The sequence below is a fragment of the Anolis carolinensis genome, chromosome 2, assembly GCF_035594765.1.
Source record: "Anolis carolinensis isolate JA03-04 chromosome 2, rAnoCar3.1.pri, whole genome shotgun sequence".
NCBI lineage: Eukaryota > Metazoa > Chordata > Lepidosauria > Squamata > Dactyloidae > Anolis > Anolis carolinensis.
The window spans coordinates 17,582,325-17,596,314 of NC_085842.1; the positions used below are offsets into that span (position 1 = coordinate 17,582,325).

The following is a 13,990-nucleotide window of genomic DNA, read 5'->3' on the forward strand; positions in this document are numbered from 1 at the left end:
GACATGAAGAGGGCATGTCCTTAGCTAAATTAATAATCTTTTGCCTTTTGAATCTAAACAAACAATTTTGGGTTTGTGTCTAGATTTTAAACGAGTCATAAAGGGGAGAATGCACTAAACTACATTCTATCCAAAACAGGAGAAACCAAAAAAAAAATGTTTGCAACTAGATGTTGTGCACTCATGATTCTAAAATATAAAAAGGAAAAAAGCCCTTTCAATTTACATACAAAACTGTATTTTATTTGTCTCGTTTGAAACAAAATCCATTTGATCTGCTGCCATGGACGTCGCCTTCTCAGCTGTAAAAGGGCAGTGCTTTTGTTTGTTAGCACAAAATAAAAGACGCGTTGGCACCGAGGACCGTAAGATAGGTAAACATCACAAAATATTTTACTAAATAAGGTATTTTCACAAAAATAGTGCGATCTCTTTTAAGCCGTCACTTCCAAATCAGTCTTTTATTATGGATTTTGCCATCAAGAAGAGATAACCTAAATAAGATGAAAAAACAAGAAGCGTCAGAAGTGATGTATCTTCCAAAATAAGTATAATAACAACATAAAATTTCTCAGTATAGTTTTATTATTTGGGCGGAGGCCACAAGGGGGTGCTAGAGAGAGAAGGATAGTCCAATTTACAAGGGGGAAGTTGAAGAAGGAAAACCATTTCCCCCATTTTCACTGGTTATTCCCTCTCCCCACTTCCCATTTCATAAACAAGGGTTGTTTCCATGATGGGGACATGGGTAGGGGAATTACAGGAAAACGGGGAAATGGATTTCCTCCTTCAACCCACCCTCCACCCCAGTAAAATGGATTATCCTCTCTCTAGCACCCCCTTGTGGCCTCCGCCTAGATCAGTGATGGCCAACCTATGACACGTGTGTCAGCACTGACACGCCTAGCCATTTTTGCTGACACACTGCCGCATGCAGATTGATTGGATGACTTTGTCTTTTGTGGCCAAATTTGGTGTAATTTGGTCCAGTGTTTTTGTTGTTTACTCCATGGGAATTATGCATATTACATTTTTATATATATTATATCATTCTATTATTATTGTAGTATATTATCATATTATTACTATTGTATTATTATTATATTATTCATTACTCATGACTACACTGAAACTAGAATAGAGAGAAATCAGCATGGAAACTGCAAGAGGTACCATAGATTGTTGTACATGGAAATAATGATAATAAATAGTTTTTGATTTATTAAATACAGTTATATATTACAATTATACATTTTTGTTATTTAAACTATACATATTGCGAAATTATGTTTTTTTTCTCAAAATGACACACCACCCAAGTCATGCTAGGTTTTTTGGTGAATTTTGACACACCAAGCGCAAAAGGTTGCCCATCATTGGCCTAGATCAGTGATGGCCAACCTATGACACGCGTGTCAGCACTGACACGCCTAGCCATTTTTGCTGACACGCTGCCGCATGTAGATTGATTGGATGGCTATGTCTTTTGTGGCCAAATTTGGTGTGAGTTGATCCAGTGGTTTTGTTGTTTACTCCATGGGAATTATGCACATTACGTTCATTCATATATATATATATATATATATATATATATATATATATATATATATATATAATTATTCTATTATTATTCTATTATTATTATAGTATATTATTATATTATTCATTATTCATGACTACATTGAAACTACAATAGAGAGAAATCAGCGTGGAAACTGCAAGAGGAACCATAGATTGTTGTACATGGAAATAATGGTAGTAAATAGTTTTTGATTTTTGTAAGCCGCTCCGAGCCCTAGGGGAGTGGCGGCATATAAGTTTGAAAAATAAATAAATAAATAAATAAATAAATAAATAAATACAGTTATATATTACAATTATATATGTTTTGTTATTTAAACTATATATATTGTGAAATTATGTTTTTTTTCTCAAAGTGACACACCACCCAAGTCATGCTAGGTTTTTTGGTGAATTTTGACACACCAAGTGCAAAAGGTTGCCCATCATTGGCCTAGATAATGAAACAGCACCAATTATTATATTAATTGTTCTGTTAATACTTCACTATAAATCTCAGGTTGATCTCACTACTACTTCAAATAAACAATGTAACTTAAATAGGAAAGGAAGCACTTTTTTCCACTGTAATGAAAGGGATTCTCTTGATGGGTGTTAACATGTGCCTGTATCTAAAGTCAATAACACCTTGCTCTTAAAAGACTCCCTCTTTCTGAATTTCAGCTAGGAATAAAAACAGATTTTCTACACCCACACTGCGGATACTTCCAGGCAGCACCAAATTGCAGGTTTTATAAGTAGGACAAAAAAACCCGGGACCTCAACAGATCCACACACAGACCTGTTGGTCCAAGGATTTATGCCTGTGACATCCAGGCTTGCTGATTTGTTCCAGGAATTCGAAGCCTGCCATGGAACATCAACCAGAAATTTCGGCATTTTTTTTAAAAAAACTTTAAATGTGCAGATTCGAATATGCACATCTTTCATACGAGTTTTGTTCCTGGGTCATACATATCTGTTCCCCATTTGCTTTTATTCCGAAAGTTGACTAGAGAGCGAAAACTTTGTCCTGGCAAGAGAAACTTTGTCCTCCACATGTCGAATGAAGTTTGTAACACACAAACAAAGTTTGTGGAGTAGAACCACTACTTTCAAAGTCAGTACTACACCTTTAAATAGGAACTGACACTTTCAAGCTGGGTACATAACTTTGTCATTACAGTAGTCTCTCACTTATCCAACATAAATGGGCCAGCAGAACGTTGGATAATATGAAGGAATTAAGGAAAAGCCTATTAAACATCAAATTAGGTTATGATTTTACAAATTAAGCACCAAAACATCATGTTACAACAAATTGACAGAAAAAGCAGTTCAAGACGCAGTAATGCTATGTAGAAATTACTGTATTTTCAAATTTAGCACCAAAATATCATGATGTATTGAAAACAGTGGCTACTAAAAGGTAGACTGCATTGGATAATCCAGAACGTTGGATAAGCGAATGTTGAATAAGTGAGACTCTACTGTATTATCATCATTCAGAAGCTGCATGGCCATCTATCTAGACAGGTATGGTTGTGTACTTCGGCCTGGGAACAACGGGGTGATGTTCTTGGGTTATACATGTTTGTTCCTCATTACTTTTATCACAAAAACATGAGGAAAGTTGATTACATGGCAAAACCTTTGTTTGTGTGTCAGAAAAATTCATTAAACATGTGGAGGGCAAAGTTTTTCTTGCCAGGATAAAGTTTTCACCCTCTAGTCAACTGTATTCATATTTTTAGGATACAATCAATCAGGAACCTGGGAACAACCCAAAATTAAAAATCCCGTATTTTCCAATTGTAAGGACAAAGATTTGAATATCTGCATTTTCCGATCAGAACCAAGATATTCCCACAACTGAAACTTTCGCGTTTTTAGCGCTTTGTAGCAATTCCTCCCATGTTTTCAGGGGATGTCATTTGGACACCCTTGATTTTGAAGGGAGCTCCTGGGATAAAGGTACTGTGTGGATGGGTCCTAAACTATCATAGCTTTACCTTTTAAAAAAATCAGTTTTATTATCTTGCCAAATTGGGATCTGATCGGTTGTTGAGTGCCTAAATCCACTAACCTGCTCATAGATTTTCCTCTGTAATGTAACTATTCTTTAACAGGTGTTCTTTCACTTCCTTACTTTCAATGTAAATCTCGGATACCATATGGCAAGGAATATACCCTTGTTTTTCTTCGCATTCGCCTCTATAAAATCCTTTGGCGTCTTCGTCTCCAAACACCTTTAGGATTTGTCCCTCTTTAAAGGATAATTCCTCTCCAGCAGCCTCGGAGTTAGGAGACATTGTTAGAGGATCATAGTCAACAAGGGCTACAAATAATCTTTCTGAGTCATCCTTAAGCGTACTTCCTGACATTAAGTTCCCTTGAGGGCTTGAATTAGGCAGCGAGGGAACGGTTTGGCGGGTTATCATTTCGTTTTCTGCCGCTTCTCCAGGAGACATGGGCCTCCCCTGCATCCCAGCAGCTTTTGAGCAAGTGAAATGTATTTTATACTCTTCCTCTTCCGAGGAATCAGAATTATTATTGTGGTGACCACGAGGAGACCGCCAACTTCCAGGTCTTGATATTTGCTCTGTTTCAGCTGTAGCCTCCTTCGTGTTAGAGAACGCTTTGCACAACTGCTTTATCTGTTTACTGTGTTTCCTCTCCAACAAGCGATCAGGTTCTTCCTCGGGACAGATATTGCTTGGTCCCGTGCGTCTCGAACCACCTTTTTGGGGTAGAAACTCTACTGAAGGAACACTGGACTTGGGGGTCCAAAAACATTTGCCAGAATTCTCGACGTAGCGTTGAGAAAATGAATCTTTTGAAATATTCACTGGATGAACACTGCCCTTTTTGCTGCCTGGTTGGCTTTTAAGTGTGGGAGTTTTTTTACTCAGTAAATACTTTTTTGACCTTTTCTTTTGAGAGTCTTGTGATTCCGCTTGGGCGTAATGGGCTGATTTGTCCCACCTTGACGCTGGAAAAACACACTCGGAAGACTGCTTCCAAACAGAGGAAGACAGATTGGAAAACACGTTATCTTCGTTTTGAAGAGTTGCCCAGGTTGACAAGGACTCCTGATTCTGAGAAACGTCCACTGGCGTGGAAGGGTCCGACTCTTTGCAACTTGAAGTAAAGTGAATGGTGAAATTGTTATCCTCGTTGGACGTAGACAGGTGGGAGTGAAAAGGCAGAGATGCATTGCTTGCCGTAGCAATGTGCCCATCGTCATGCTCAGCAACAGGGATTGGCAACGAAGAATGAGTGGAGTCCAACAGAGCGGCTGGGATTAACGCTGGCACAGACCCCACAGATTCTCCATATGGGGACAAGGTTTTTACAAACACCATACAGGGTCCGTGAAACATAGGTAGCTGAGTTGTTTCTAACGAGACGCTTCCAGCTGTCGGTGACATGACTTCTGTTACCTTCCACCCATTTATATAAACAGCATAGCCAGTGACCTTCACTCCATTGGATGATCCTGCTGCATCGATTGTTACTGGCAACCAGTTAATATTCAGAAACTCTGCAGAAGAACCTGGATGAACCTGGACATCGAGGGGAGGATTTGGCAGTCCTACTAATAAGGTAGTAAATGTCATTTCTCTTGATTTCTGTTCCAGCTCTTCAAAATGAGCCCGAGCTTCCACTTTGACATGGTACTGGCTGTTAGGTTTCAGGTTCCGGAAAGTGTACCAATAGACCCCCGTTTCTGTGACATCATATTCTTTCTCATTGAGATAAACGGTATGGGTATAGTTGCTGCTGCTTGGCAACCAAGTGATTTCTGCTGACGTTGCCGTGACACTCCGAAGCTCCAAGAGGGTGGGTGCAATACGGAAACCGTGTCCTACGAGGAAAGTACATTGCAGCTTATCAGAAAGTCCTTTGTCGGTCACACTCTGTACTGATATCCGATAGGAATGGAACTTCAGAGCCAGGTTTTCAATCATGGCTTTCATCTGCCTGCGGTGCTTGACATTACAACATAAATCGGCATTGACATAAATATTATAGCTATGTACCTCTCCGCGGTTATTTGGTGCCTGTGGTGGATCCCAGCCAATAATGACAGATGTATCAAACTTCCTGATAAGAGTCAGATTCCGGGGATAAGGCACGACTGCCTGGTCATCGCACATTTCCCCTCTGAATTCGTTAGACAAGAGATTAATGCACAGATCTTCCTCAGTGTTGTCATTCCCTTCCTCGCTGCTGGCATTTCGGTACGGGCAGCCTATTTCATGGTAACAATGATAGGATGCCTCCAAAGGATGGAAACTTATTAGATCGTTACCCGAAACTTCCTCGACCAGATTGGAGGGAATCATCCCTCTCCTGCCATCCATCAGTTCCCCTTCATAGAAGCCATCTTCGTCCATTTCCCCACAGATGTAAACATATTCTCCGGCTGTAAGCGGAAGCTCCGTCTCCGGATTTTTATTTGGGCCGTCAAAAGGGTCGTAGCTGTAGCGTGCTAGAAAGACACGAAGTTTTGTAGGATCTCGATTTTCTAACTCAAGATTCATGGATATTTTATCAGTTTCTGGTTCTTGTATTTCATCTGTTGTGTCTTCTTTTGGATTCGAACGAGACCGGGAGCTATTTTGTATGGAATCTGATTTAGATGCACTTGAGTAAGTTTCAAACACTTTGGCGTTTTGCAGCAAAGCAACTGGAGGGCTTTTATCACAATTTTCACTTTTTCCACTGATGTGAAAATTGTCTTCATTCCCTTTTGGGGGATAGGTTATTGATTCGGAAGTGTAGCTTGCACGTGATGACTCCAGTTCTAAGATTTCAGATTTCTTCTTTTGTAATTGCCCATGTGCTCGGGACAGACGGTGAAAGCATTCGGTTTGGCTGTGACGTTGGTTTTCTAATTCTTTCACTCGAGCTTTAAGCTGTTCTACCGTTTCTTCATTTTCTTTTTTCGTTTTTGCCTGGATTTGTTGGAGCTGTTGTATTTCTTCATCTTTTGTCTGCAGCACTAGCAGGGTTTGCTCGTGTTCGGAGACTAGCTGTTGCCTTCTTTCCACGATTTCTTTTAAATTTCTAATGATTTGTTCCAAATTCTCCACTTTGCTCTCAAGTCCCTTGGTCAACTGAACAGCAGAATTACGAGCATCAGTTGCCTGCATTAGTTTCGCATTGATCTCCGTGTTTTCATTTTCCATTTTCTGTGCCATTTCACTCTTCTTTTCGAGATGGGAATTTTCCTCAGTAATCCTTGCATTTTCGTCTAGTACTTCTTTGAGCTGTGTTTCCAGATCATCACATCTCTTTTGCTTCTCCTCCATTTCACGTCCGAGGATTTCACACTCTTTGCTTTTACTAGAAAGCTCTTCTGTTAATACTTGAAGGCGATATTCGGTATCTGGGTCTGTTTTTAAAAGGCTGTTGCCTTTGTTCTCGATGCCATTTCCCGCTGGCAGCGATTCTGATTCTACATTATTTACCAATATATTTTGTGTCTCCTTTGGCAAAGACGTCTTCTCTAAAAGTGTATCTAGTGAGGTTTCCTGTGTGCTAACAGATGAAGATATAGAATCTGAATTCATTTTAGAGTGCTCAAGAGAGTCCCTCAGGTTCTTAAGCATAATCTGTCGCTGTAATCGCAGAACTTCTTTCTGAGATTCCCGCAGCAAGCGCTCAAAATCGCAGATACTCAGCATATACTGGCTCTCTTTGCCTGCAGATCGCTTGGAATGAAGCTCCCAGCATTCCCTCCGTAAGGCTTCTAACTGTTGATCTTTAGCCAGGATGACACTGGTTTGTTCGCTCAAGTCTTTGGCCCTTTGCCGAGCAAACGATGTCTTGTACAGTTCCATATCCGAGCGACTCATGGCCACTGGGATGGAGCTGCTGCCAAATTTGAGGCTGGATTCTTGGAGCCGCTTGGCTCCTTCCTCCAGCCTCTTGGCAATGCTTGCCAGCTCCACATTCTTCTTCTTTAGCCGCTTCACTTTGTCCTGCATTTCTGGGAAGCTGCTCTTCCTCAGTAAGGTGTTTTCGTTCTTGAGGTGAGTGCATCTTTGCTCCAGAACCACCAGCGCTTTCAAAAACTCTGCGTTCTGCTTCACCAGCTGGTCATAACCACTTCCAGACAGCACTTCTTGCGCCTGCTGGTCTTGAGGTTGCTCCTGTCCTCCAGTTTCTTCACTGGCTTCTTTCTCTTCAAGAGGCACATCCTCACCCTCCCCTTTATTGACTCCATTCTCCATGGACATCTCTTCTCCCAAAGTAATGTGAGGCGTCTTCTGTTGTTCCTGGGAGCTGCGGTTGTTGGTCTCCATGGACGTCTCCTTTTCCAAAATATGTTTGGGTATCTCTTGTTCCATGGGCTTCTCCATGGGCTTCTCCATGGGCATCTCCATGGGCACCTCCATGGGCTCCTCCATGGGCATCACCATGGGCACCTCCATGGGCACTTCCTTTCCCAAAATATTTTTCAGTGTCTGTTGTTCCTCTGGAAAGTGGCTCTTGTCCTCCACGGTCGTCGGCTTTCCCAAAGCATTTTCAGGTGCCTGCTGTTGCTGCTCCCGGGAGCTGTGGCTCTTGCTCCATGCACAGCAGCTCCGTCCTTGCTTTTTGGGAGACTCGCAGCTGTGGTTCAGGCCGCCTTCCAAGGAATGAGACCTGGAGGCTCGGCAGGCGGCCATGAGGCTGCTCAGGGAGTGAGGCCCGCTCTTGGGGCCCCTCGGCGAGAAGCCCAGGGTGGGCTGCTCCCCCTCGAAGCGCTGCAGGATGTATTTGAGGAACAGGCTCCGCTCCAGCTCCAGCTCGGCCTTGAGGTGGCGGATGCGGGCGGCCTGTTCACCGTCGACCTCCCAGCGGAGCTTGCCCAGAACTTCCTGGAGCTTAGCACGGCCTTCTCCGCTCAGGCCTTGTCCTTGTCCTTTGCATCGGCCCACCAGCTCCTCAGCCAGCTGGCGTTGGAGGTCCCGGGCTTGACGCATAGCAGCGTCACGCTCCCGTTGCAGCAGCTCCTGGGCCTGGCGTAGCTCGGCTTCCTTCCAGCGGAGCAGCTGCCTGATCTCGGCCTCGCGCTCCCGCAGCCCAACCTCCTTGAGTTGGTGAAGCTCGCGGGCCCGTTGCTGCTCCCACTTGGAGCGGAGTTGGTCAACCAGCAGCTGCCGCTCCTTTTCTGCCGCCTCACGCAGCTCCCTGGCCTCCAAGGCGAAGCGGCGCCGGGCCTCCTGGGAACGGAGACGCTCGGCTTCGAGCTCTGTCCTCAACGCCTCCAGCTCCCGGCGGTGGTCTTCGTGGAAAGGGGCCGAGGGTGAAGGCCGAGGCGGGGGAGGCGGCGGAGGGCAGCCACCTCCCGCTCCATTACCTCCTCTGCGAGAAGAAGGGCCGGGCGAGGCCTCAGGCACAGGCCCCTCGCCATTTTTGACGAAAGGACCATCTTTGGTCATGATCTCAGGGGGAAGATAGCTCCTGAGGAGAAATTGGTGGGAAGACCCTCTATACACGTGCAGCCACCAGCTCGCACATGTTGGCCTTCAAAGCAATGGAACATTCAGGATCTCTCTTTTCTATGACCTCAACTTGCCATTGTCTCTTCCTCCTCCATTCTGCTCTGCCCACAACTCCATTATAGTTGTCATGGCATGCTCTAGTTGTCACGGGCTCTCTTATTGAATCACAGAGTTGGAAAAGGCCCCAAGGTGCCGTCTATTGGGGCATCTTTATCCCAGTGTTTGTGTTGCCAATTTTAAATCAGTCATGGGCAAACTTTGGCCCTCCCTCCAGGTGTTTTGGACTTCAAGGCAGATAAATATTTTCTAGGGCTGTTATTTTTCTGAAACATACACACACACATATATGTTTTTTTCTGAATTAAAAAATATTTAAAAGAAAAAAGAATACAATGCTGGGTACCCAAGCTAGTAAATAAATAAGGAATAAATATACTGTAATACCGTGTTTCCCCAAAAATAAGTTAATTTTGCTCCCAAAGATGCGCTAGGTCTTATTTTCAGTGGATGTCTTATTTTTCCATGGAGAAGAATTCACATTTATTGTTGAACAAAAAATGAATATTTATTAAATACTGTACAGTATAGTAGAGTCTCACTTATCCAGCATTCACTTATCCAACGTTCTGGATTATCCAACGCATTTTTGTAGCCAATGATTTCAATACATCATGATATTTTGGTGCTAAATTTGTAAATATAGTCATTAATACTTAGCATTACTGCGTATTGAGCTACTTTTTTGTCAGATTTGTTGTATAACATGATGTTTTGGTGCTTCATTTGTAAAATCATAACCTAATTTGGTGTCTAATAGGCTTCTCCTTAATCCCTCCTTATTATCCAACATATTCGCTTATCCAACGTTCCGCCGGCCCGTTTATGTTGAATAAGTGAGACTCTACTGTAGTTGTCATCACAAACCAGCATAACCAGACAAATTGTGAATCCTATCAATAATTTCTTGTTACTACCACTATTTCAATGTACATTGAATGTACATTTACGTACATTGGCTAATCCTGCATGCTCTGTTTGGCAGGCATGCTTCCAAACAAAAACTTTGCTAGGTCTTACTTTCGGGGGAGGCCTTATATTTAGCAATTCAGCAAAACCTCTACTAGGTCTTATTTTCTGGGGATGTCTTATTTTCGGAGAAATGGGGTAGTAACAACACTCTAATCCAGTTTTTTACCCAGTCCTTAAAGGAGCTCTCCAGGGTGCTGAACCTTATTCTTAACCTACTCCTGGGAGGAAAAGGGACCTTCTGTTCCATTGTAAAATCTCAGTCAACTATGGCATGATGAATTTTTAGTACCACATTAGCAATGTGTTTGTTTATGGGGGGAGACCACACACAATGCAATCTGGCTCTGAAATAGGCTTCAGGCAACATAGCAATTAAATACATTTCGCAGAATAAATAGTAAAGGTAAAGGGTTAGGGTTAGGGTTAGGGTTCCCCTGACGTTAAGTCCAGTCGTGACCAACTCTGGGGGTTGGTGCTCATCTCCATTTCTAAGTTGAAAAGCCAGTGTTGTCCATAGACACCTCCAAGGTCATGTGGCCAGCATGACTGCATGGAGTGCCCTTACCTTCCCGCCGGAATGGTACCTATTGATCTACTCACATTTGCATGTTTTCGAACTGCTAGGTTGGCAGGAGCTGGGGCTAACAGCGGGCACTCATTCCGCTCCCGGGATTTAAACCTGGGACCTTTCGGTCTGCAAGTTCAGCAGCTCAGCGCTTTAACACACTGCGCCACCATGTAAATCAGAAAACCAAAAGCAGGAAACTCGTCCCTGCATTCAGAATACATATACACACACTCTGAACAAGGGTGAGCAACTGCAGCCCTCAAAGTATTATTGGTCTGTAGCTTTCCAGAAGCTCTATCCAGCGAAACCAAGGTTGAGGAATGCCGGGAGCTACGGTTCAAGAGCATTTGGAGCGTCATCAAGATTATGGATTTAGAACAACAGAAGCAAGGCAATAACATGCTTCTTGCCATCTTGGACTTGAGCAAAGGTTTGACGTGACTACAAGAAGAGAGAATATCAAGCAGTCATAGAAGCAAGTTGAAAGAGACCTCATGGGCCATCCAGTCCAACCCCATTCTGCCAAGAAGCAGGAAATCACAGTCAAAGCACCCCCAACAGATGGCCATCCAGCCTCTGTTTAAAAGCCTCCCAAGGAGGAGCCTGCACTACATTTTGGGGCAGAGAGTTCCACAGCTGAACAGCTCTCACAGTGAGGAAGTTCTTCCTAATATTCAGGTGGAATCTCCTTTCCTGTAGTTTGAAGCCATTGTTCCGCGTCCTAGTCTCCAGGGCAGCAGAAAACAAGCTTGCTCCCTCCTCCCTATGACTTCCCCTCACATCTTTATACATGGCTATCATGTCTCCTCTTAGCCTTCCCTTCTGCAGGATAAACATGCCCAGCTCTTTAAGCCTCTCCTCATGGGGCTTGTTCTCCAGACCTTTGATCATTTTAGTCACCCTCCTCTGGACACATTCTAGCTTGTCAACATCTCCCTTCATCTGCGGTGCCCAAAATTGGACACAGTATTCCAGGTGTAGTCTGAGCAAGGCAGAATAGAGGAGCAGCATGACTTCCGTGGATCTAGACTAGTGGTTCTCAACCTTTGGGCCTCCAGATGTTTTGGGCTTCAACTCCCAGAAATCCTAATAGCTGGTAAACTGGCTGGGATTTCTGGGAGTGGTAGGCCAAAACACCTGGGGACCTTTGGGTTGAGAACCACTGATCTATACTCCTGCAGACCAAAATCCCATTGGCTTTTTTAGCTGCCACTGCACATTGTCCTCCTTCAAATGTTGTGGGACCATAAGTCACAGAAAGCTTAGCTAGTATAGTAGTGGCAAACAATGATGGGAGTTGCAATTCAAAAACATCTAAATGGTCACATGTTGGCCAAGCCCTTTAGTTTAGGATTGTAGAACATGCAGCCTTCTGAATATTACTGTGCGTATATACTTGAGTATAAGCCTAGTTTTTCAGCCCTTTTTTTCAGACTGAAAAAGCCCCCCTCGGCTTATACTCGGGTAAGGGTCCTGGTTGGCTTATATTTGGGTCAGCTTATACTCGTGAATATGTGGTACATTTACTATATTTCTCTATTATTATTGGTATTATTACATTTATTATTTTTATTATTGTTGCTACTATTATATTTATTTTACTCTATTTTTATTATTACAGTAGAGTCTCACTTATCCAAGCTAAACGGGCCGGCAGAAGCTTGGATAAGCGAATAACTTGGATAGTAAGGAGGGATTAAGGAAAAGCCTATTAAACGTCAAATTAGGTTATGATTTTACAAATTAAGCACCAAAACATCCTGTTATACAACAAATTGGACAGAAAAGGTAGTTCAATATGCAGTAATGTTATGATGTAATTACTGTATTTACGAATTTAGCACCAAAATATCATGATATATTGAAAACATTGACTACAAAAATGGCTTGGATTATCCAGAGGCTTGGATAAGCGAGGCTTGGATTTGTGAGACTCTACTGTATCATGTCAGACTACACAGAGAAGCCATTGAAATCCGCAAGAATGTGGACAAGTTCAACAAGTTTAACAAGCTTGTTAAAAATATATATTTATAGCCTTACCCACCAAAATGAAACCTTCAAAGGGTTTCTAGGAGGTCATAATGCTTTATTCATGCAAGACTCGTTTTTTGCATTTGATACGTGTCTTTGTAAGAGGCGGTCCATACAGAAGAATCACAAGTCTTACGATCAACTAATGCCAGAGCAACCTGACATTAGTGATAAGCTCTTGGCTACCATGTTAGTAAAGCAGTGAACCTTCATTGGGCATCAGTCTGAGCCTGAACAGAGCTGGTCAAATGCACCTAACTTTATCCAAACAATGTCAGGGAGGAGCGTGGTCATTGTGCCATGGTTGTAAAAGTCAATGCAGAACAGTCACAAGGCTGTAAATCTAATTCACCTCATTGCTAACTGCATGAGAAGATGGTACAGATAGCAATAGCAGTAATAACTACTACAATGTTATTGCGTTGTGTTGCCATGCAGTTCTATAACTTGGGTTGGCTACCATGTAGAGGTTCAGCATTGTATTGATTATACTGGCAAGGAATGCTGTGATTTGTAGTCCAACATACAATACCCAACCGTACTGATCATATTGAAGTAGAAGTCCCATTGAATGTTAGTTGGTTGCAGAGAAGAAAGGAAACCCAAAATAAGGCTGGATCGTTGTCCCAGAGCTGGGATTAGAGCCCTGCTTAATATAATAAAAGGTGAAGGTTTTCCCTGGACATTAATTCCAGTCGTGTCTGACTCGGGGGGTTGGTGCTCATCTCCATTTCTAAGCCGAAGAGCCGGCATTGTCCGTAGACACCTGCAAGGTCATGTGGCTGGCATGTCATAAAATATCTAATGTTATGAAATATATATTATGTATCATTTGAGTGAGAAAGGTGTATGAATGTGGCCTAATTAGGCTGAAGATACCATCCTAAGGAATAAGGCCTGGAAACTACAATTCATGGACTTGCTGATGAGACCTGTGACAAATGATTAACTCTTGACATTGCTGGCTTGATTAACTCTTGGTGGAAAACCAACTTGTTTACATTGTGAAAGACAATGGTTCTTTTAAGTAAGGAGGTCAACATGGTGGCTCCTTATGTTTGTCAACATTATTAAGGAAGCAAACAAAGCTCCTTGATAAGGAAAGCTAATTAAGCAATGTAAACATCTGTCCAGGAACTGATAGAATCAACAGATTTTAGCTGTCACCTTCCTGCTGGAACAGTACCTATTGATCTACTCACATTTGCATGTTTTCGAACTGCTAGGTTGGCAGAAGCTGGGGCTAACGTGGGTGCTCACTCTACTCCCCGGATTCGAACCTGCAATCTTTTGGTCTGCA

At 42.7% G+C, this 13,990-nt stretch overlaps 2 protein-coding genes across 2 annotated transcripts in view; both read right to left on the reverse strand.

Annotated features, from left to right (window-relative positions):
• Positions 1–13,990, reverse strand: part of LOC103282849 (uncharacterized) — an 87,735-nt gene that overhangs the window by 38,022 nt on the left and 35,723 nt on the right. Inside the window, 1 exon segment of the mRNA XM_062969278.1 lies at positions 3,710–8,999. Within this exon segment, the coding sequence (XP_062825348.1) occupies positions 3,710–8,999 (5,290 nt within the window).
• Positions 222–9,137, reverse strand: LOC103280124 (peripheral-type benzodiazepine receptor-associated protein 1-like). Its single transcript, XM_008118042.3, has 2 exons — positions 3,647–9,137; positions 222–494 (listed from the first exon to the last, which is right to left on the reverse strand). The coding sequence occupies exon 1, from the start codon at positions 8,994–8,996 to the stop codon at positions 3,651–3,653; it is 5,346 nt and encodes a 1,781-aa protein (XP_008116249.2). The 5' UTR covers positions 8,997–9,137; the 3' UTR covers positions 222–494; positions 3,647–3,650.

Bases quoted from the DNA above. Each gene is read 5' to 3' on its own strand.
- LOC103280124 (XM_008118042.3), bottom strand. From the start codon at position 8,996: ATGACCAAAGATGGTCCTTTCGTCAAAAATGGCGAGGGGCCTGTGCCT.